At 43.9% G+C, this 22,116-nt stretch overlaps 1 protein-coding gene across 1 annotated transcript in view; it reads right to left on the reverse strand.

The window, feature by feature from the left end:
- Positions 1-20,814, reverse strand: part of MRPS5 (mitochondrial ribosomal protein S5) — a 92,063-nt gene extending 71,249 nt beyond the window's left edge. Inside the window, exons 1-2 of the mRNA XM_084622733.1 lie at positions 20,529-20,814; positions 6,176-6,313 (exon numbers count right to left, since the gene is read on the reverse strand). Of these exons, the coding sequence (XP_084478859.1) occupies positions 6,176-6,313; positions 20,529-20,580 (190 nt within the window). The 5' untranslated portion in view covers positions 20,581-20,814. The remainder of the gene's footprint in view (positions 1-6,175; positions 6,314-20,528) is intronic.
- Between the last annotated feature and the right edge of the window lie 1,302 nt (positions 20,815-22,116).

The following is a 22,116-nucleotide window of genomic DNA, read 5'->3' on the forward strand; positions in this document are numbered from 1 at the left end:
ATTCAGAAAGTTTGAGGAAGCGGAGGATTACTGCAGGGTTGTAAGAAGGAAAGAACAAGAGCCTTCTAGAGATTGATGGGGTTGAAACATAAGAAGCATTAATCCCAGATATTGAATGAAACCTCCATGTGTTGAGGTTTGCCCATTGCAGCCTAAAAGTTAATGGCAGACTTCTTTCCCTAAACATGAGGTGTTCATCCAATACTATTTGGATTTCCATGACAATTCTAAAACTGAACAGAAAATAACTCCTTGTGTCAAACAGTTTTTGTTGCTGTTTTGTTTGCGGGCAGGGTGGGGGGGTGAAGACCCACATCAAATCCCAGACACCAGAAGAACTATGAAAGTGCTTGAGCTCTATTTAAACAGCATACTTTAACTTCCATTCAGTCCAAATGCCCAGGAGGACCCTCTCCCCCACACTGAAGTCAATGGGGCACTGCTCAGGTGCAAGGTCTGCATGCACACAATTCTTTGCAGGATCAGGACACTAGCTGCTATTCCTCAGTGTCACATGCTGAGCACCTGCTTTTTTGTCTGTCTGTTTTCATTCACTGCTATACTAATTCCCTGGCAGGAGGTTCTGTGGGGTGAGAATGCCTGTACTCTCCACCTTGCAGACACAGAAGATACGTTGGTAATAATGTCTACCCTGATTAACACTGGCTTCTCACATACAGACAAACCAGAGTTGCCTTCTCTGCATCCTGATGAGGTGTCATGGAGACAGTTTATAAACCTGCCTGATTATAAAACTTTAGTGATGTCACTTTTAAAAAAAATAACTGGATTTCATTATTGATTTACTGAATAACTATAGTTTAGGTATGATTGCTAAATGTGTCTAAAACAGATGCATTCTGTATGAATCTAGCTGATTATTGTTCCTACATTACCTACGGAAAACAATTCTCACCGAGTTGTGGGCAATTTCCTGATGCCCAGGAGCTACTTCCTACTTATCACGGAGAAGATTTTAGAGTTGGAAAAAGCTATCCTAAAAGATGCTTTCCTGCTCCTGCATGCAGCACAGTGAATAATCTTGCCCCTGAACAATACTTTGCACTTCAATAGCAGTTCCATCTGAGGATATCAAAGCTCATTATAAACATTAAAGGTTCAGTGATTTGCCCAAAGGGAATGCTATTTAGAGATTGAATTCTTAATCTAAAAATGTAAAGACTGAAACCATAATCCAAACCCTGATCAAATCCAACTACGAGCCTATCTAGCTATATCCTAGCTCTTGTCACTTTAATAACAAATGAAAACTGCTATGAATACTTTACTTTGTCAAACAGTTGAAAAATATTATTACTTCTGAATAGCAGCTTAAAATAGAAAATGGGATCCTGAACTTCACTAATGGATGCTGTACTCATGGTACAATACTCTGAAGGTCACTCTGGTTGACCCCATTACAAAAAAGATTGTTAAAACTTTCCAGTGTTAAGATTTATTTATTTATTTATTTATTTAAATAAATAAATAAATAAATAAATAAATAAATAAAGGGTGATAAGGAAGTGACCTCCCTGACACCAACAAGGGGATTTGGGGACTGTAGCATTAGTTAGGTCTGCAAATAGGGTCCTTTTCCTTTTTAGAAGAATGTGAAATGCACTGAACTATTAACACAAAGTTAGCTTGCATAGGCAAAAATCAGTCAGGAAGTTCAAGGTTCCAACAGCATAATTAACTCAGTTATAAATATGGGCTTTCCCCGCATTCCTGTTTTTCTGACTAAACATATAGAATTTAAATCAATATACATAAAGCCAGCAGATTGTGCAACATCACTGCCGAAATTTAACTCTGGCTTTTCCTGATTTTAAGAGATCTTCAGTGTTGAACAAATGTAGTTGTTTATATTATTATTATTATTACTACTGATAAAAGTAGTCAGGAACTGTCTCTCTCCTCACTGGAACAATTTAAGTCCATCGGGAGTATACATGCTCTGTTCTCAAAACAACTTTCCACTTTTAATATGGAAAGGAATGATTACTATTTTCCCAGATTCTGTTCCTTATTAAGTTGGGTCAGACACAAATGAAATAATTAGCCCAAAGAAAGCTCATCTGGATGAAAAGGAGATATTTAGAGTATAATCTAATAAAAATGTAGATACGTGAACTGATGTTTCTAGAAAGAACCTAAATGCCAAATAAAATTCCTTTTAGTTAGCACAGCCTCCTGAACCAGCGATTGGGCTGATTTATTCCCACTTGATTTAGAAACCAGGGAGGTGGCCATCTTTCTCACGTATTATATAGCCTAGGAGAGTGGTATACTTTAGTAATGAAAAGTTTTACTTTTTCCCCTTTCCCATATCCCCCCCTAAGGATGACAGAGCAATAATTTTATATACAAACAGAAAAGTCTATTCTTTATGTAGCCCAGTTATACATGAGTGCTCACTGCAGCATTATACTTTGATACACAAGGAGATGTTGTGGAAGATGTGTTTGCTGAAGCAACTGAAGGGGTATGGCAGATTGGGGTTGAAGTCACTCTGCACAGGTATAATTCTGGATAACAGAGAGATATTCTCTCTGGGCGTATTGCCAAGTAGTTTTAGTGTTCAGGCTGCAGTTACTTGTCTTTGCTGCCTATAGCTGCATCAGCTCAAGCCCTATGGTCTTTGAACCAATTCTCAGTCATATTAGAATTGTGACTTGTTAAAGAACATACAAGGTATGAGATCACAATTCAGTTGTAGAATTTTCTTCATGGACTATAATATAGGAATGCATTTGCTTGCAGCTGTTAAATATCACTCTTTTCTGTTATGAAGAGCTGACAGGGGGAAGTGTCCCCCGGAATTTACCAGGCTGAACTTTTATTGATGTATGTCAAAGATTTTTCTGTAAGCTTGTGTATGCATTCAGAGTGTTTGGGGTCTCTGGGCTGTTCCAGAATGTGTATGTGTGGTGACCAACTGGATCATGTTCTCTGTAGCAGAAGCTCGGTTGAGATCAGCAGAGCTCCATGTGGGTGCAAGAGGGTCTGCCCGCGCATTGTAATAACGTACAGAATTGGGACCCTACCAAGCAACCTTATTTCTGAAAGATCTGCTTTCTGTGCAGCCTGACAAAATTTTAAATTTCTTCCTCGCATATAATCAACTTCAGCTTTCATACTTAAATTACTATCATGTTTTGAATTTCTGTAGCTCTTTTCACCTAAAGATCTGAAAGCACTTTACAATTAACTGAGCATCACAAAATACCCCCGTGTAGTAGGCGAAAATTATTTCCCTTCCTTTTACAGATGAGAAAACTGAGGCAGAGAGAAGGTAAGTGGCTTGTTTAAGGTCAGACAGCAGTTTGTACTCCTGATACCTTGTCTTGGTTTCTAATCACTGGGCCAGGCTTTCTCCTCATTGTTGCCAGAACTGTGCTCCAAGAATGGCTAGACTATGCCTTATAATTATTATAAAAGCAAATTGTGTTCAATTAATAATTTCCATTGGGTATCCAGATGGCACCAACAACAAAGGCTTTGAAAGGGTTACTATCTTTGAACTCTGACATATAAAGCCCACAGATTTTGGCCCATAAGGAATATTTATTAAAACTTTGTTGAGACAATTCTCTTTCTATTTTGAATAAAGAGACTCAGTTTTGTACCTACAAGTCTATATTTTAGTAATGAGCGTGATAGCTACAGGCAACTTCTGACTCTGATTCATACTGATGTCTAAGGGTATGAAAATAAATTGTTGCAAAGGATTACAAACATCCCCCTAAAGAGATTCTATTCATTGACGGACAGGATGGTGGTAACCTAAGCTCAGAATCCACATAGCCAACCCACAGTACAGGAGGAAACCAGAGACTGTTGAGTGCCTTGCACTGACCTACATCCCAGTAGCCATGATGTACTATATATAGGGACTGCTGATCTAGAGTAAAAAGAAAAGGAGTACTTGTGGCACCTTAGAGACTAACAAATTTATTTGAGCATAAGCTTTCGTGAGCTACAGCTCACTTCATGCTGTAGCTCACCAAAGCTTATGCTCAAATAAATTTGTTAGTCTCTAAGGTGCCACAAGTACTCCTTTTCTTTTTGCGAATGCAGACTAACACGGCTGCTACTCTGAAAACTGATCTAGAGTGGCTCAAATTTTGGGTGCCAAACGTAAGATACTGTAAAGGGCCCTGCTTTCCAGAGGGCAGAGGTTCAGCACTTTCTGAAAATCAGACACTTCCAGAATGTCTCAAGCTGGTCAAGCACAATCACTAGGCACATTTGAAAATTAGACCTAACTGCTTTCCAAGGGGGAAAGGCAAAACTTGGGACAACACAACACAGCTTTTAAAATTACCTTATCATAAACTCACTGAGATGTGCCAGTGGACAGGAAGAAAAACCCTAAATGCTATACGATCAGAAAGGGGTAGCCAGCTGTCTGGGTTTGGACTTCAAGCTAAGATAATTGCAATTCCTCTTTCTTAAATGGAATTACAATTTTTAAAGGTCAGTCTGGAGGTACAGATGATCTTCCTACTAGGATGTTCATGTTTTTAAAAATATGTAGTGAGAGAAGTAACCCTTTAATGATGAGACAGAACAGCACTGACAGTCATTTTGGTTGACATTTCACTTGAAAATTGTGTTTAATTATATAAAAAGTGTTCATATTTACATTTTAAATATTATTTCTAATACACCTGAACTGCCAAAGGACTTGGGCACTGTACAATGTTAAATGTACAAAGCACAATCAATCAATTTGAATGTTGAAGATCTTTTGATTAAGCTAATCAAGGAAGTCGTCTAAAGAGGAAGCGGCAAAAAGATTTTGAGGGAGAGAACTACAGGATCAGCAGCCATCTACTTTCTTTTTCAGAAAAAAGATTTTAGGGACATTTTAAAAGAGAGGAGAGATAGGTTAGGATGAATATGAAAGGAGAGGAAGTTTCAAACCCTAAAGTTCATCACAGCAAGGCATGCTACTGAAAGCCCGATGATAATAAGTAGCAGCAAAAGCATCCCTAATATGCAGGCAAGCCTCTGGAAGAGGCAAAAGGAGACAGTCTGCAATATACCCAGGGCCTACACCATTAAGGGTCTTATAGACTGACAGGGCCAACTTAAAAACTCAAGTCACCATTTTTTACTGAACCACCAGACTTCCGGCACCTCATGCAACACCAACACATGTAGCTACCCCCCATATTTTATGCAGCCAGCGGGGCTGTAGGAATGACTGCAACTTTGGCTGCTGGCTATCAGATGCACCCAACAGCTTCTGTTTCATCTGATGCCTGAGGGAGTTATATGCTTAAATTCTGGAGGAGATTCTCTCTTACTAGATATTAATTAAATTGTTTTTTAAAAACAGTCAAAGTTCATTTTGTCTCAGAACGTACAGAGTCAAACAATAAGCTGTCATAAAAGCAGTGTTTTTTTTTTTTAATCCAGACACCTAAAGACTGAAATAGCTGCTAGTGAAAAACATTCTATCCTAGAAAACATCTAATCTTGGATTTGTATGGAATCAATATGTAGGAAACTAAGAACATATCTAATTCACAAAATAATCACACTGTAATAGCTTGTTATGCTACATCTTTATCATATTAATTCACTTTAAACAGTTTAAAATAAATACATCATTTTACGAGCAGAAGTGTGTATAAATTAGAAGAATGGAGATAAGCCAATCAGTTACTTAAAACCTGATCCTGCAAACACATGTGCAAGATAAACTTAATGCCCTGCAAGCAGCTCTGTTGGCTCCAGTGGAACTATTCAGTTAAGCACATGTGCATGTCTTTGCAGGGTTGGGGTCTAATATTGTAGCTGGGCAGATGGTTAGATGGATATTGTCACCCTTTTTTTTTTCTAATTGATTAAAAAAATCCAAAGACTTCACTGGGAGTTGGACTGGACTCTGACTACACTGGGAAAGCTATTAAACTGACCCTATGAATAAGGCACTGTCCAATATACAAAGTAAATGGAGAAGAAGAAAAAAAATTTTTTTTTCCCCTGTCTCCCATTAGCTTTTCAGCTGTAGTAATCTTAGTTGATGTTTGTAACTATTGTAGATGCAAAATGTTAATACAAAATGGGATTTTCATGTTGACAGAGTCAGTATAAAAAACAGAAGAACATTAGACAAACTGCTCGTGTTATAAAAATGTGGTCTTTTTTCAAGACTTACATTTGTTGAAAAAGCTGCTTTGCCTGCATTGTTGAATTGTCACGCTACATGGAGCAGAAATGTAACAACGTGTCTGTAGAGCCCATGCCAGGTTTGTATAGCGACAGCCACTCCTATTCACTGGTAACAAGAGACAGCCTGTGGAGGAAGATGCAAAATTGTGAAGATATTTTAATTTTCAGGTGGAAAGTATCAGCCATAAAGACTTTAAAAGGTTGATTTCTTTAAGAAACCCACAACTATCTCAGCAGGCTTCCACCTTCTGTCCCTGGACTGCATGAGGTGAGGTACTTGGGGAGAAGGGAGAGTAAAGATAGGTACCACACAACACACATCGATATGTTTAAAAATAATCAGCAGAGGACTTCTTCCATATCACTGGCAGAGATTACAAACAGCCTCTAGAAAAGGAGTGATATTCTCAATCCATCAGGTATATGACAATGGTAAATAATAAACACATTCCAAGATATAGGCACCCTCTAAAGAAAATCTGAAGACAAAGTCAGCCCATTGAAAAATGCTATTCTAATGCCCTCCTAAAGCGTTAATGAGGATCATATCACAGTTTAGTAAGGAATCCTATAGGTTACATATCACAACACAGGTTAAGAGGGAACATTTAGAAAATCTGGCAGGAGAATGTCTCCCCATAACTGAAAGGCCCTTCCCACCTTTTGTCAGTTTTGGTTGTGCTTCCAGATCCACCCGTAGCTCAAGTGGCCAAAAATGCCTCCCCCCTACATTTGGTACAAAGGTGACCATTTCTTTCTCATGCAGACCTAGCCAATTATTCACATCCTTGTCACCTGCAGACTGGATTAATGCAATGCACTGCACAAGGGGTCATATCTTGAATATTGCTCAGGAGGTGCAGCTGATGCAGAATACAGCAGCTGTTTTATTAATTGTGCTAGCTACAGGGAGAATATTAAATCAGTATCCAGGGAGTGCTCTGGCCTCCTTTTTCGGTTTTAGCTGCAAGTCAAGGTGCTGGTACTGATTTTTAAAGCCCAACATTGTTTGGGTCCTAGGTACAAGAGACTGTGCCATACAGCAACTGACAGCATCTGATCTACTCTACCTCTCTGGCTTAGTCCACAGATACATCGATAGCTACATCCGTCAGGGGAGTGAAACCCCCACATTTCTGACTGACATAACCCCCAGTAGAGATGCAGCCATGTCAATGGAAAAGTGCTTCCGTTGCCGTAACTAACGTTGTCTGGGGAGATGGTGCTCCTACATGGACAGGAAAAACCCTTTCTGTCGCTGTGTGCTGCATCGACACTACAGGGCTATGCCTATATAGCATCCGCCAAACAGACTTGCCTTCACCCAGAGCCCCTAGATGTGAATGTCTGGTCTAGGGGGCAGAGCTTTTTCAAAGGAAGCTATGTGACTTGAATTCACTTCCTAAGTCTGCTGACCCTTCAAGATACAGGATAAGTTTTGTTTTCTCAGGTTTTTGCCCAAAGTAATGGAAGTTGAGCATATTTTTATTTACACACTAGCATGGGGTTACGTTTCTTTAAATTTGAGCTGACCTGGGTCATTTGAATTTGCTATTCTTTCTTTCTAAAATAAACCACATACACCAAAACAGTATGCATTCTGAAGAAACTAAAATAAAAATGGGGACACAGTGTACTGACCTTGAAAGAGACCATTCAAATGTAGCTATTCATTAATGAACTAAATCCAAAACAAACTACTTTCTCATAAAGAAATTGGATTCTTAAATTCAATCTTTCCTACTAGATTTTAAAAGTACAAAATAAGCATTGATCATTGCCATATACTATTATCTTCCAATACTACTGATCTAGTGGTCCATTTCTCAAAGTTAGGGTAATTAATTCACCTAGACAACTGACAATTTATTAATTTAACTGGGCCCTGTATCAGCAGCAGATTTTTAAAAAAATTCCTTAATATTTTATATAAATTAATATGTTACTTTAAGTCTTCTTTAAACGAAAATAAGTTATTTCTGAGGAAAATTTGTTTGATTGCTAAAAAGTCCTTTATGAAAATATTCTGAGCTCCTGTAAATTTCTGCAAAATAAAAAGTTGCCCACAAATAGATGCTAAAAAAATAATAGCAATAGAAAAGTGACCTGTTTATTCTTAAAATCCTGTTTAAGTCATTAGGGAATCCAGTGTAAGTCAAACGTATTAAAATAACCCATTAAGCATAATATGAAACGCACACAAGATATATTGGCTAACATTCAAATCCTGCATTCCTTACACATTCCAAAGTCCTACTCAGTTAATAGATGTGCTGGGTATGTAAAGATAATATTCAATTAAATAATCTGTTTACTAGAACCTGAACTAAACAAAAGCCCCTACGTCTGGTCTAAAGTTTTGTATTTTAAGCTGCTGCTTCTTCCCCCCCCCCCTTTTTTTTTTTTTTTGAAAATGGCAAGCAGTAAATCTACATTAGATGAACAATTCATCTTAGGACAACTGCTCATGGCAATTATATAAATGATTTATTTTATCTTTGAGTCTCATGCAAATGAGAGAAATTACTTTTAAAAAGTTAGTCATTTAATCTACAAACTAATTTCATTTCATATTATGTTGTAATATTTCTAATTTCCCTTGTTACACTCCTAAATCTTCCACAGCTGTAAACTGCTATCAATAAAATCATTTCAAAATGGTTTGCAGTACCATCCTGCCCTCTTACTTCGTTTATGAATCTTGTCACATCTCAAGTACTACTTCACCAATAGAACAATTAATTCTTCTCCAAACTTTACAGTTCTTCCAATTCAGTAATAATGAGCTTTCCATATACCTGAGCACATTCTCTACTGATAAAAAAAATTCCTCAGTAGAAATGATGATCAGCATTTAAGTAAACTCCCATTTTTCACTTCTGCAAAAAAGCTGCCTTATTTGGACAGTTTGTGGGAACACAATCAAGAGTATTTTATGTTTAGTCGCACTCAGAGGGATGTCCAATCAATAGATTAAAAAACAGCCTTTGGGACCCAGGGCAGCACAGACATTTGGGGCTAGATTTTCTTCTTAGATTGTGTATCAGAGTGAATAAGCTGTTGTGTGGTACTGGTCATTTGCATCTTAATTAGTTTGGTTGTAAGTGTCCTTCATGGATCAAAATGATCATGATTATACAATATGACACTGCACTGTAGAGCACAGCAAGAAAAATGAAAAGCATTCATTTGAAAACAAATCACAGAAGAGCAAAGGAAGCACATTCATTAGCAAATATGTCCCTGCTATGTTTCTTTGCTTTTGTAGATTTTAAATCTATTAAAAAGAAAATTCCACACGCGAAATAACAGTCTGCTTCATGCTAACGCTAAAGGGCTCATGGTAGTCAAAGAAAGTGAATGTAAAGACAATGAGATCAGGGAATAACAGTGTTTGGTTAAAAACAAACAAACAAAAAACAGTTCAAGAAGGATTAAAAGTGAACAGGGGAAGTAGCCCAAAAACGAATCTCAAAAACTAGATTAGCAAGGGAAAGGAGCAGGCAGTGGAACCAGATGGGTGATCAATATGGAAACTGAATTCAGCTAGGATGAGAGCAGGAGGATGCAGATGAGTAGAAAGTCAGTCAAGCCTCAAAAGAGAGAAGAAAAGAAACCAGATGAACACTGGCATCATAGCAATAAAAGGAAGCTGGACATGGGAGAAGTCCGATTGGTCTCAGGAGGCCTGGTGATCGGGAGCCAGCTGCCAGGGGAGAGAAGGTACTATTTCTGGCCCTCCCTACCCCCAGCAGCACTTTCTAAGCATCTTGGGTGAAATTCTGGCTCCCCTGAAATCAATGTCAAAACTCTTATTGTCTTGAATGTGGACATGATTTCACCCCCGAATGCTTCGTACAGAGGCAGCTAGCTACCAGGGTGCAATTTATGATAACTAAGCCTGGTGCACACTAGGAACTTATGTCAGTATAACTAAGTCGCTCCAGAAAATCCACCCCCCTGAGCAACGTAGTTATACCGACTTAACCCCTGGTGCAGACAGTACTATGTGGACGGCTGGCCTTCTCCTGTCAACATAGGTAGTATCTGCATCAAGTGCTACAGCGGCACAGCTGAGCGGATGCAGCACTGTAAACGTAGACAAGCCCTTACATCTAGAGAATTCTGGCCTTGAGTTGAAAATCAAAATTAGGTATCCAGGGACCCAAAGTGGCTTTGATGACAATATTCAGAATATTTTGGTCTCTGAACTGCAGTGGAACAGAGGAGGATACAGCAGAAAAGCATCATTCCCACGTTCTGAATCTCTGAATGCTGGTATTTAATATACCCACACACTGCTGTGCACATACTCCCACCGAGAGAACAGACATTTTAAAAAGCAGAGACAAAACAGGAAAAATATTTGTGGAGGGGAAACAGTTTGGAAAGTCACATCTCTATATAAAAACATTTTGAAATGCAGATATATACATTAGTTGCCATGTCGTACACACTACTCCCTGTAACTTTTCAAAAGGGCAGCACCTATGTCCGGATTTATTTTTTTTAAAAATTCTTTCAGACTAAAGCATTTCCTACACCTAGTCATAAGCTATTCAGCATTTAATTGGGACCCTGGCTCTCTTGAGACAAAGGAGACACATGTCAAGAAAGCAACACTTTGCTTTTAACCAGCAGAGAACAAGTCAGAGCAGAAAGGAATGCATACTTGATGGGTTTTCTGCTCTATAATAAAAAAAAGCCAAAAAACATGCTGTCACTGCATACTTCTAGATTGTAAACATAATATACAGCAGCTAAGGTTGTGCACTAATCTTAAGGCCTGTCTTCACAGCAACAGTTAGTGCAAGTTAGTATTCGCTAGATCAAGGGCTAAAGCCAGACTGCCAGATGCTTTTGAACAGACCGTGAAATCTTTTTATTTACTTATCATCATCACTACTGTTACTGCAGTGTGAATAATGTGTCTCTGGAGTCTGGACCTTGACTAGGAAATGTGGAACTTGACAAAAAAATAAAGCCCTGCGCTTGTTAGTCCACTGGAACTAGCCTAGTGAGCGAAAGTGACCACACAACGAAACAATTCTAGGCTTCGTGTTCCCAGTGTGGGCAGGCAGACACGTGCTAGCTCTGCTTGTGCTAGGGTGCTAAACGCAGCAAATATGGCTGCAGTGGCTCAGGCTAGCCACCTGTGCATGATCCCACCTTGCCATGTTCTTGTGCGGCTAGCCCAAGGTTCCACGACCACTCTGCTGTTTTTAGGCCACTTCCTCAAGCAGAATAGTGCATGTAAGTTTACTGGCACTGGGAAGCATCCTGCCAGGCACTTAAATTCACCCATGGTAGTATTTAGATTTCTAGTATTAGTATACAAGCACTTACTAAATATTGACACATTTTATAAGTGCTCGTATACAAATGCTCGAAGTCTAAATACTAAGATGGGAGAATTTGAGAGCCTCCTATCAAATGAAGATATTGGTCTAAAAAGTTTCACAGAACCTTGGTGGAACAATGATAATCAACGGGACATAGTAATGTCAGGGTACAAAATATATAGCAATGACAGAGCAGTTGTGCTGGTGAGGGAGTGGCACTACGGGAAAGAAAGCATAAAGTCAAATATACTAAATATCTTAAATGAATCAAACGGTACCATAGAATCTCTATGGATAGCAATTCCATTCTTGAATAGTAAGGGCAGAGCACTAAGAATGTACTACCGATCACCTGACCAGGATGGTGACTGTCAAATGCTCACAGAGATTAGAGAGGCTACAAAAATAAAAAACAACAATAATACAGGATCAAAATATCCCCATGTTGACTGGGAACATGTCACCTCAGGACAGGAGGCAGAGATAAAATTTCTAGATACCATTAATAACGGCTTTTTGGAGCAGTGAGTCCTGGAACCCACAAGGGGAGAGGTAACTTTTGATTTAGCACAGGATCTGGTGCAACAGGTGAATATAGCTGAACTGCTCAGTAATAGAAACCATAACGTAATCAAATTTAACATTCCTGGGGGTGGGATACCAAAGAAGTCCACCACAGTAGCATTTGTTAAGGAAACGTTAGCACATGTGACTCCATTTTGGTTTGGGGCCCACCATTGTTGAAATGCCAGCACATCATCCACCAGGAGGAGTGATCCTTAGATACTGAATCCCTGTGAAAATCCTCCTCCTTGTCTCCAGCCTGCCTTGACTCCCAGTATCTGGTTTTTGTCAGTCTCTAACTCCCTGTCTCTTGGCCTTGATGTGAGGCCTCCCATGCTGATAATAAAGGTTACTGATGCATGGCTTTAGGACCATGCTGTGTAATTAACATACTGGTATAGCACAAGGAATGCACCAAGCAGGGATAGGTGGTAGATAAGACAAGGGTTTGTTTATTGGCTAAGGTTTCCGATGCATGAGGGCAACATGCTTTGCTAAAAAGTATATAACCTTTGTATAATCTGTATTCAGGGTCCCCTCCTGGCTAGCGGGGGGGCGGGCACCACACTTGAGCATAATAAAGTTAATGTCTTTTGGGAACTCTGCAGTTGTGGACTTTGTTTATGTGCCTCAGCCTAGATTCGAACTGTGCGTGTCCTACCAGGTGTAATTCGCAGCATTTGTGTGCGTGTCCTACCAGGTGTAATTCGTAACACATTCAACTTCAAAAAAGGGGAACTACACAAATATGAGGAAGCTAGTGAAACAGAAAGGAACAGTTACAAAAGTGAAATGCCTGCTAGCCGCATGGAAACTTTAAAAACACTGTAACAGAGACTCAAATTAAATGTATACCCAAAATAAAAAAAAGTAGAGAGAGGACCAAAAAAACCCCCAAAAAACCAACAAAAAACGCCACCAAGGCTGAACAACAGAATAAAAAGAGGCAGAGTCAAAAAGATATCCTTTACAAATTGTAAGTAACATCCTAGTGAGGTAAACAGAAAGGAGCATAAACTCTGACAAGTCAAGTGTAACAGCATAAATAGGCAGCCCAAAGGAGAATTTGAAGGGCAACTAGCAAAAGACACAAAAACTCACAAAAAAAGTTTTTTTACGTACATCCGAAGCAGGAAGCCTGCCAACCAATCAATGAAGCCTCTGGAAAACAGAGATGCTAAAGGAGCACTCAAGGAAGACAAGGCCATTGCAGAGAAGCTAAATGAATTCTTGGTATTGGTCTTCACTGATATAGAGGATGTGAAGGAAACTCCCACACCTGAGCCATTCTTTTTAGGTGACAAATCTGAGGCTCTGTCCCAGAATGAGTTGTCAACAGTGGAGGTTTTGGAACAAATTGATACATTAAACAGTAATAAGTCACCAGAACCACATGGTATTCGCCCAAGAGCTATGAAGGAACTCAAATATGAAATTGCAGAACTACAAAGTGCAGTACATAACCTATCACTTAAATCAGCCTCTGTACCAGATGACTGGAGGACAGCTAATGTGATGCCAATTTTTAAAACAGGCTCCAGAGGGGATCCTGGCAATTACAGGCCAGTATACCTAATTTCAGTATCATGCCAACAGTTTGAAACTACAGTAAATAACAGAATTATCAGACACAGATGAACACAATATGTTGGGGAAGAGTCAACGTGACTTTTGTAAAGGGAAATCATGCCTCATCAATCTATTAAAATTCTTTTTTTTGGGCGGGGGGGGGAGGGAGTGAGTGTCAACAAACATGTGGCCAAGGATGATCCAGTGGATCAGTGTACTTGGACCTTCAGAAAGCCTTTGACAAGGTCCCTCACACCAAAGGCTCTTAAGCAAAGTAATCTGTTATGGGATAAGAGGAAAGGTCCTCTCCTGGATCAGTAACTCGTTAAAAGTTAGGAAACAAAGGGTAGGAATAAATGGTCAGTTTTCACAATGGAGCGAGGTAAATAGTGAGGTCCCCCAAGGATGTGTACTGGGACCAGTACTGTTCAACATATTCATAAATGTTCTGGAAAAGGGAGTAAATAGTGAGGTGGCAATGTTTGCAGCTGATACAAATTTACTCAAGACAGTTAAATCCAAAGCTGACCGTGAAGAGTTACAAAGGGATCTCACAAAACTGGGTGACTGGGCAACAAAATGGCCGATGAAATTCAGTGTTTATAAATGCAAAGTGATGCACATTGGAAAACATAATCCCAACTATGCACACAAAATGATGGGGTCTACATTAGCTGTTACCACTCAAGAAAGATCTTGGAGTCATTGTGGATAATTCTCTGAAAACATCCACTCAATGTGCAGTGGCAGTCAAAAAAGCCAACAGAACGTTGGCAATCAGTAAAAAAGGGACAGATAAAACAGTAGATATCAAAATGCCACTATATAAACCCATACTACTCCCATATCTTAAATAGTGTGCAGTTCTGGTCACCCCAACTCAAAAAAGATATAGTAGAATTGGAAAAGGTACAGAGAAGGGCAACAAAAATGATTGATTAGGAGCATGGAACAGTTTCAGCATGAGGAGAGATTAAAAGGACTGGGACTGTTCAGCCTGGAAAAGAGATGACTAAGGGGAAATATGACAGAGGTCTGTACAATCATGAAAAGGATGGAGAAAATGAATAAGGACATGTTATTTGTCCCTTCACATAACACAAGAACAAGGAGTCACCCAATGAAATTAATAGGCAGCAGGTTTAAAACAAATGAAAGGAAGTACTTCTTCACACAACACAGAGTCAACCACTGTAACTCGTCAGGGGATGTTGTGAGGGCCAAAACTATAACTGAATTCAAAAAAAGAATTAGATACATTCCTGGAGGACAGGTGCATCAGCGGCTATTAGCCAAGATAGTCAGGGAGGTAACCCCATGCTCTGGGTATCCCTAAGCCTCTGACTGCCAGATGCTGGGACTGGATGACAGAGGATGGATCACTAGATAGTTGCTCTGTCCTGTTCGTTCCCTATAGAGCATCTGGCACTGTTGGAAGACAAGATAATTGGGCTAGATGGACCACTAGTCTGACCCAGTATGGCCATTCTTATATTCTTATGCTGTGTAGACATACCCACAGCGTTTATATTAGCAGCTGATGAATTGTAACTCAAGTTGCTGCATCCGCAGTGCACTGTAAACTTCAGTGTCAGCAGCACTTCCGCTTCAACCCATACCCCCTTATGGGCTGGCTAACTCGAGCTTAAAGCATCACTTAACTTGAGCTACAGACTTTTATGTGTGGACGGGAATCAGGTTATGGGAAAATCTTGTATGGGTCAGGCTAACAATGCAGTGAAGACAAACCCTTATGCACCATGATTCCTCAGTAGAAAAAGCATTCCAGGCTAAAAATGACCTTAATAAAAGCACTGCTACTCAATTTTTCTCCCCCAAAAGTAACAGCAGTGGCTGAAAATCTAGTCCCAAGATATGTACAAACATGAGTAAAATTAAAGATGAATAAAAATATTCTGATCTGGATAAGGGAAAACATACAGAAAATAACTATTATTTATGCAAAGTGACAGCCACAAGAATCCGCTTTGTAACACAAGCTGTCTTTCTGATGAAAGGCTGTTGTACCTCCACACCCACTTCCTTATAAGCTACGGCAGCAGCTCTCAACCAGGGGGTCCAGGGTCCCCATAGGGGGCCATAAGCAGATTTCAGGGGGTCCGCCAAATACACCAGAGAGCAGGGCCAGAGTTATGCTTGCTTGGGTCCAGGGCAGAAAGCCAAAGCCCAAGCCCTGCCACCCGGGGCTAAAGCCAAAGTCTAAGCAACGTGGTTTTGCAGGCCCCAGCCCATGGTATGGGACCGTGGGCAACTGCCCTGCTTGCTACCTCTTAATGCTAGCCCTGGCTTTTAATCTACTGGATACGCAGAAGAACAGTTGCTGTGGGACAGGCGGGCTGTGGAATTTTTATAGCATGTTGCGGGATCCTGAGAAAGAAAAAGTTTGAGAACCCCTGAGCTATGTAATATCGGCCTTTACTTTAACAGTATATCTGTTTAATACTTAGGATCCAGGAATTTGGTCATAAGGATTATGTAATGTCTGCAGGCTGTAAATCGCTTTCCATTCTAACTAGAATCTCAATATATTCTTGAGAGCAAATGTACTCAACATTCAGGAAATTTATTTCACTATGGAATGTGGTGTTCTGCAGAATCTGAGCACTAATTAATTTTTAGAGTCAGCAGCAGTTTAATAATCCCCTCTGCTGCTGTAATTATTTTCTACACAAATTAAATACAGAAAACCATTCTTAACAAAGTCTGTCCTTGTAAGAAGAAAGACTGCATGAAGCTGGTTTAAGCAGCACGATCTCCATTGGTAAGATTTATTTTTCAAAGAGCTATCAAGATTTTTATTGCTTAGTTAAAATTGGCTAGGTGTTATTCCAGGGTTCTGAATGGAAAACTCCAGTCTGAAATAACTCCAGTGTTCAAGAAGTTAATGTACTGATCAAATTCCAACATAGTTATTTTGAAAATATCTACCATATTTCATCTGCACAGAAACCAAGACGCACACTGCTGTGTTTTGAACACAAAGAATACACTAAGCACTGAAGTCCCAAAGTAACGCCCAGTGCAGTTATCCACAACTGTGCAGTTATTTCACAATAACTTGCAGTTTTTTACATCATCTCATACCCTCCAGAAAGTCACAAGTGCTCAATGAACGTGAAGCTTTGAAGCCCACTGGTACAAACTCTTCCTTTTAATTAAGAACGTGAACTTTTATGAGGAAACTTGAGCAATTTGCCTTCTCCTTAGGAAATGCAAGTTTAAAACACAAGCATGTGACAGGGTACACCACCTGTGTGGGGCCTCAAGGGGACAGTAGGATGGTCAGGTCAGAAAACCCTTAAGCTCCACAATGAGGAGGCAAGCGTTAATCAGCAGATCTAGGAGGCAGCTGAAGCCATTCAGCCTTCCCAGACCACCTCTAAGGAAGAGGTCTGTTCCTACAAATGGATGAGCAACCCAGTGTGACCAGATGAGGGGGAAGGTTTGCCCCAACGAAGGAAACACAATTGGCCTGATTGCAAGTCCCCTAGTGGATTTGAGATCATTTCCAGCTTCGCTACAGGATTGGCATTACTTTATTGTACACAGTTCTGAGGAAGAAAGAGCAGCAATTCACTAACAGCCTTGTTTCATTTTGTTGGAAGCTTCCAAAGAACTATGGCTGTAGCCAAACTAGTTGAAAACTTTACTTTGCCTTTGAAGAGGGGGAGGAAGCACTCTCAGAAAGGCAGGAAAGTACCCACTGGTTGCACAGCTTTCCGAGTCCAAAGCGGGATGCCAGAGAGAAAGGTGTGCTGGAGCCTCCCCTCAAGGCTCTCCCTTTCAAAGAACAACAAATCGAAACACTGTTTAAAAATAGCTTTAATAATGCTTTCTTGGGTGTTTCCCCTCTTTATTTGGCTTTTAGGATTCAGCTGGGGCTAGGGCTACTCTAGAGAGCTTTCAGCAGCGCAGCTGCACCAATGCAGCTGTGCTGCTGTAAGATCTCTAGTGTAGCCACTTTAAGCTGATGGGAGAGAGCTCTCCCGTCAATTTAATTAATCCACCCCCAATGAGCGGCAGCAGCTGTCAGTGGGAGAAGCTCTCCTGCTGACAAAGCGCTGTCCACACCGGTGCTTAGGTAGGTGTAACTTATGTTGCTCAGGGAGGTGGCTTATTCACACCCCTGAGCGATGTAAATTATCCCGACATCAGTGGTAGCATAGACATAGCCTTAGTCTCAGTGTCTGGCAGTACTTATCACTATGCAAAAGGGTGCAACCTTTTCCCCACAAAATGTACATGTATTAACTTTCATGTAGTAGAACTCTAGATAAAAATCGAAATAAAGAATGTTAACAGGCATTCCTTTAAGATACTAAGTAGATACAAATTAGAGGATTGGCACAAAAGAAATCTGATGAGGTTCAACAAGGACAAGTGCAGAGTTCTGCACTCAGGACGGAAGAATCCCATGCACTGCTACAGACTAGGGACCAAATGGCTCGGCAGCAGTTCTGCAGAAAAGGACCTAAGGGTTACAGTGGACGAGAAGCTGGATATGAGTCAACAGTGTGCCCTTGTTGCCAAGAAGGCCAATGTCATTTTGGATTGTATAAGTAGGAGCATTGCCAGCAGATCGTGGGATGTGATCATTCTCCTCTATTCGGCATTGGTGAAGCCCCATCTTACGGTGTCCAGTTTTGGGCCCCACACTACAAGAAGGATGTGGAAAAATTGGAAAGAGTCTGGTGGAGGGCAACAAAAATGATTAGGGGACTGGAACACATGAGTTATGAGGAGAGGCCGAGGGAACTGGGATTGTTTAGTCTGCAGAAGAGAAGAATGAGGGGGGATTTGATAGCTACTTTCAGCTACCTGAAAGGGGGTTCCAAAGAGGATGGATCTAGGCTGTTCTCAGTGGTAGCAAGTGACAGAACAAGGACTAATGGTCTCAAGTTGCAGTGAGGGAGCCAAGGGAACAGGCTTCAGTGTGCACATGTGGGTGTGTGTGTGCGCGCGCGCATGTGTGCCCACGCGTTGCCCCCCCAAATATAGCAGTCAAACTATGCCTATGTTTCTGCTTTCTCTTCCTCACAGTCTTCTCTGGGTGCTGTGTGAAGACATTTTTGTCTTTGTCTCCACATTAAAGCAGCTGCCTTACGTTGACCTAATGCTGTAGTGTACACCAGGCCTTAGACTATAGTAACTAGCATATCACACCAATTTCCTTTCAGGATTAGCCAAGGCCTTGATCCTCTATTGAGATCAGTGCAGGCGGACCCTTTTGCCCACATGGAATTCACTGCAGGTTCTGGATCACTGTTCTTTGAAAGGATTCCTTTATGACTAAATTTGAAGTTTCAAAGGTTAAGATGCATGAATTAAATTCACGGAAAAAAATTTTTTTTTTCCCCAAGTACAGACGATGTCTCCTCAGCCACTCGTAATGAAACACGGATGAAGCCTAAGGAGCTGATCCTTCAAGGCAGGGTGCACATGTACAGTGTGCCATAGCAGTCAAAGGCGCTCCACCTGTATGGATTACTTCCAGCATCAGGACTCAAGTATTTCAGCCCCAGTTATGAAAGGCTGAGAAAGCAGGTAAAAACACAGGACCGAATTAAAACAGTGGCGGGCACTTCTCTATGTTGGTCACTCAAACAGTGCAAGTCTGGAAAACTCTGGAGTGCACACCACCCTAAGCTGGAGTACAGGCGGGCACAGTACCGGGCCGCAGGTGGGCAGTGCAGGCACACTGCGGGCGCAGTGCTGGGGCGAAGGTGGGCACTGCTGTGGCACAAGGGGGCACTGTGCTGGGGGGCAGGGCTGGGGCACAGGCTGGCGGGGTGCAGGGTTGGGGAGCAGACAGACAGAAGAACAGGGCTGGGGCACAGGCGGGCAGGACTAGGGAGGCAGGCGGGCAGGAGAACAGAGCTGCGGCGCAGAGCTGGGGAACAGGCAGGCAGGGCTGGGGCGCAGGCGGCAGGAGGGTGGGCAGGGCTGGGGCACTACGGCGGGGGAACAGGCAGGCAGGGGAACAGGCTGGCACTAGGGTGGGCAGGAGGGCAGGGCACTAGGGCGGGCAGGCAAGGCAGGGCTGGGGCACAGGGCAGGTGGGCACTAGGGAGGGCAGAGCTAGGGGACGGGCAGGCAGGGCAGGCGGGCACGGCTGGGGCACAGGGCCGTGGAATGGGCGAGCAGGGCTGGGGCATTAGAGCGGACAGGGCAGGGGCACTAGGGCACAGGGCGGGGGCACTAAGGTGGGCAGAGGGAGGGCATGGCAGGTGGGCGGGCAGGGCTGGGGCACAGGGCAGGGGCACTAGGGCACAGGGCGGGGGCACTAAGGTGGGTAGAGCTGGGGCAGAGGGAGGGCATGGCAGGTGGGCGGGCAGGGGCACAGGCACTAGGGCAGGCGGGGCGGGGGCAGGTGGGCGGGCAGGGCTGGGGCACAGGGCAGGGGCACTAAGGTGGGCAGAGGGAGGGCATGGCAGGTGGGCGGGCAGGGCTGGGGCACAGGGCGGGGGCACTAGGGCACAGGGCGGGGGCACTAAGGTGGGTAGAGCTGGGGCAGAGGGAGGGCATGGCAGGTGGGCGGGCAGGGCGGGGGCACCAGGGCGGGGCGGGCGAAGCGCAGCGCACCCAGCCGCCGTCCCGCACACGGCGGGCCCGCTGCACCCCCCGCCAAGCGGCCCCGCGCGGGAGCAGGATCCGGGCAGGGTCCGCCCCGCAGCCGCTGGGGACAGGCCGCCGCCGGCCGCGCTCAGCCCGGGCCACCCACACCCCGCAGGGCAGCGTCCCCGAGCCCCGCACCGACACCGGCTCCGCGCTCGGGCGGCCTGTGCGGGCGACGCCGGGCCGGGAGCCGCTGCCCCCCGCCAGGCGCGGCCCGAGGGGCCTCACCTCTCCACACAGCTCTCAGGCCCCCGGAGCCACACAGCCAGCTCGCCGCCATCTCCCGCCCGGCTCGCGCCCGCCTCGGCCGCCGTACGCAGTGGCCCACCCAGGGCCTGACGGGAGAGGCACCTCGGCGGGGGGGAAGCGGATGGGCGTCGCAGCGAACTGTGCCGGCGACCGGGGAAAGACAAACGGGTTAAACACCGGCCCGCCTCCTCCCCTGACAGTGCCCGCACGAGGGCTACAGGCAGTGGGCCGGACAGCCCTCCGTGGGGGCCTTGCATCAGGACCCCACCAGCCGCGCACAGAGGACGGTTAACCTGCTTCCACGTGACCCTCGCAGCCGCCGGCTCAATCACGTGACCCCCGCAGGTTGCCGAAGGAAGACGGCGCGGGCGGAGGCACGCTCTGCCCCGCCCCCGGGCTCTCATTGGGTGAGGGGGCGGGGCAGGCTCAGTCCCCGCCCCCGGGCTCTCCTTGGGGGCGGGGATTGTAGGGCGGGGCTGCGCTCTGGGCCCCTGGCTCCCAGGGAGGGGGAGGGGCTCTCTGGGGCCCTGGGATCCCGCCCCCGCCCCCTCCACCTGGTTCCTGCCCCCGCCCCCTGGTTCCCACCCCCGCCCCCGCCCCCTCCACCTGGTTCCTGTCCCCACCCCCACCCCCGCCACCTGGTTCCTGCCCCCCTTGTGCTGCAGCAGCCCCGGGGCCAGAGGCGCCAGGCTGCCCCCCTCCCCGAGCTTCACCCACTCCCCTGCGGCTGCCAGGCCCAGGCCCCCAGCGGCCCGGGACTCGGGGCCCGGCTCTGCGGCCCTAGACGGCAGCCGCAGGGCGGAGGCCCAGTAACTCTCAGGATTGGGGTCTCGCACCTGGACCTGGACTCCAGAGCCCATGGGCGGGGGGCCCAGCGCGCGGGGACCACTGGGAAGTGGGTGCAGTGGCCCCTCTAGCTGAAGTCCTGAGAGGCTCCATTCCTCCCTGCTGGCTTCATGCCCCGCTGTAGGGCATTGCCGTAGTTCAGACAGGAGGTGACAAAGGCCTGGGCAGAACTGTACAGAGTCTCCGAGCCAAGGGGAGGTAGCAGAAAGTGTTCGTCGCAAACTTTAGGGTGAGCAAAGGAATCTAGGAGCGTCTTACACTAGGGGCTGAACTGAGTACTTTGAGGTTTGCACCTTCAGAGAAGATCGTTTTTGTTCTTGTGAAATGCAGAAGAGAAAACTCAGTTGCTAAGAAATATAGAAATACCCACAAATATAAAAATACAGAAATTTAGTAATCTAGAAATCATACAAGGAAATCTAGACATCTGGGAGAGAAACCAAAGAAAACCAAAAAAGAAACCCAGCATGAGAAATGCGGTATGAGCTCAGCAATAGTCAGTTGCAGCAGTTTTTCTTGGGTCTTATCAAAATTGTATAAAGGAGATTATTCTGGGGACTTAACATTTTGTGTGATCACTAATGCTCACTATGTCCGTCCTGTTCCTACTGAAGTCAGTGGCACAATTCTCATTAAGAAAAGGAGGACGTGTGGCTCCTTTGAGACTAACAAATTTATTTGAGCATAAGCTTTTGTGAGCTCCATTGCGATCCACAGGTTT

The sequence above is a fragment of the Lepidochelys olivacea genome (assembly GCF_965140295.1).
Source record: "Lepidochelys olivacea isolate rLepOli2 genome assembly, chromosome: 3".
In the NCBI taxonomy this organism is placed as follows: Eukaryota; Metazoa; Chordata; order Testudines; family Cheloniidae; genus Lepidochelys; species Lepidochelys olivacea.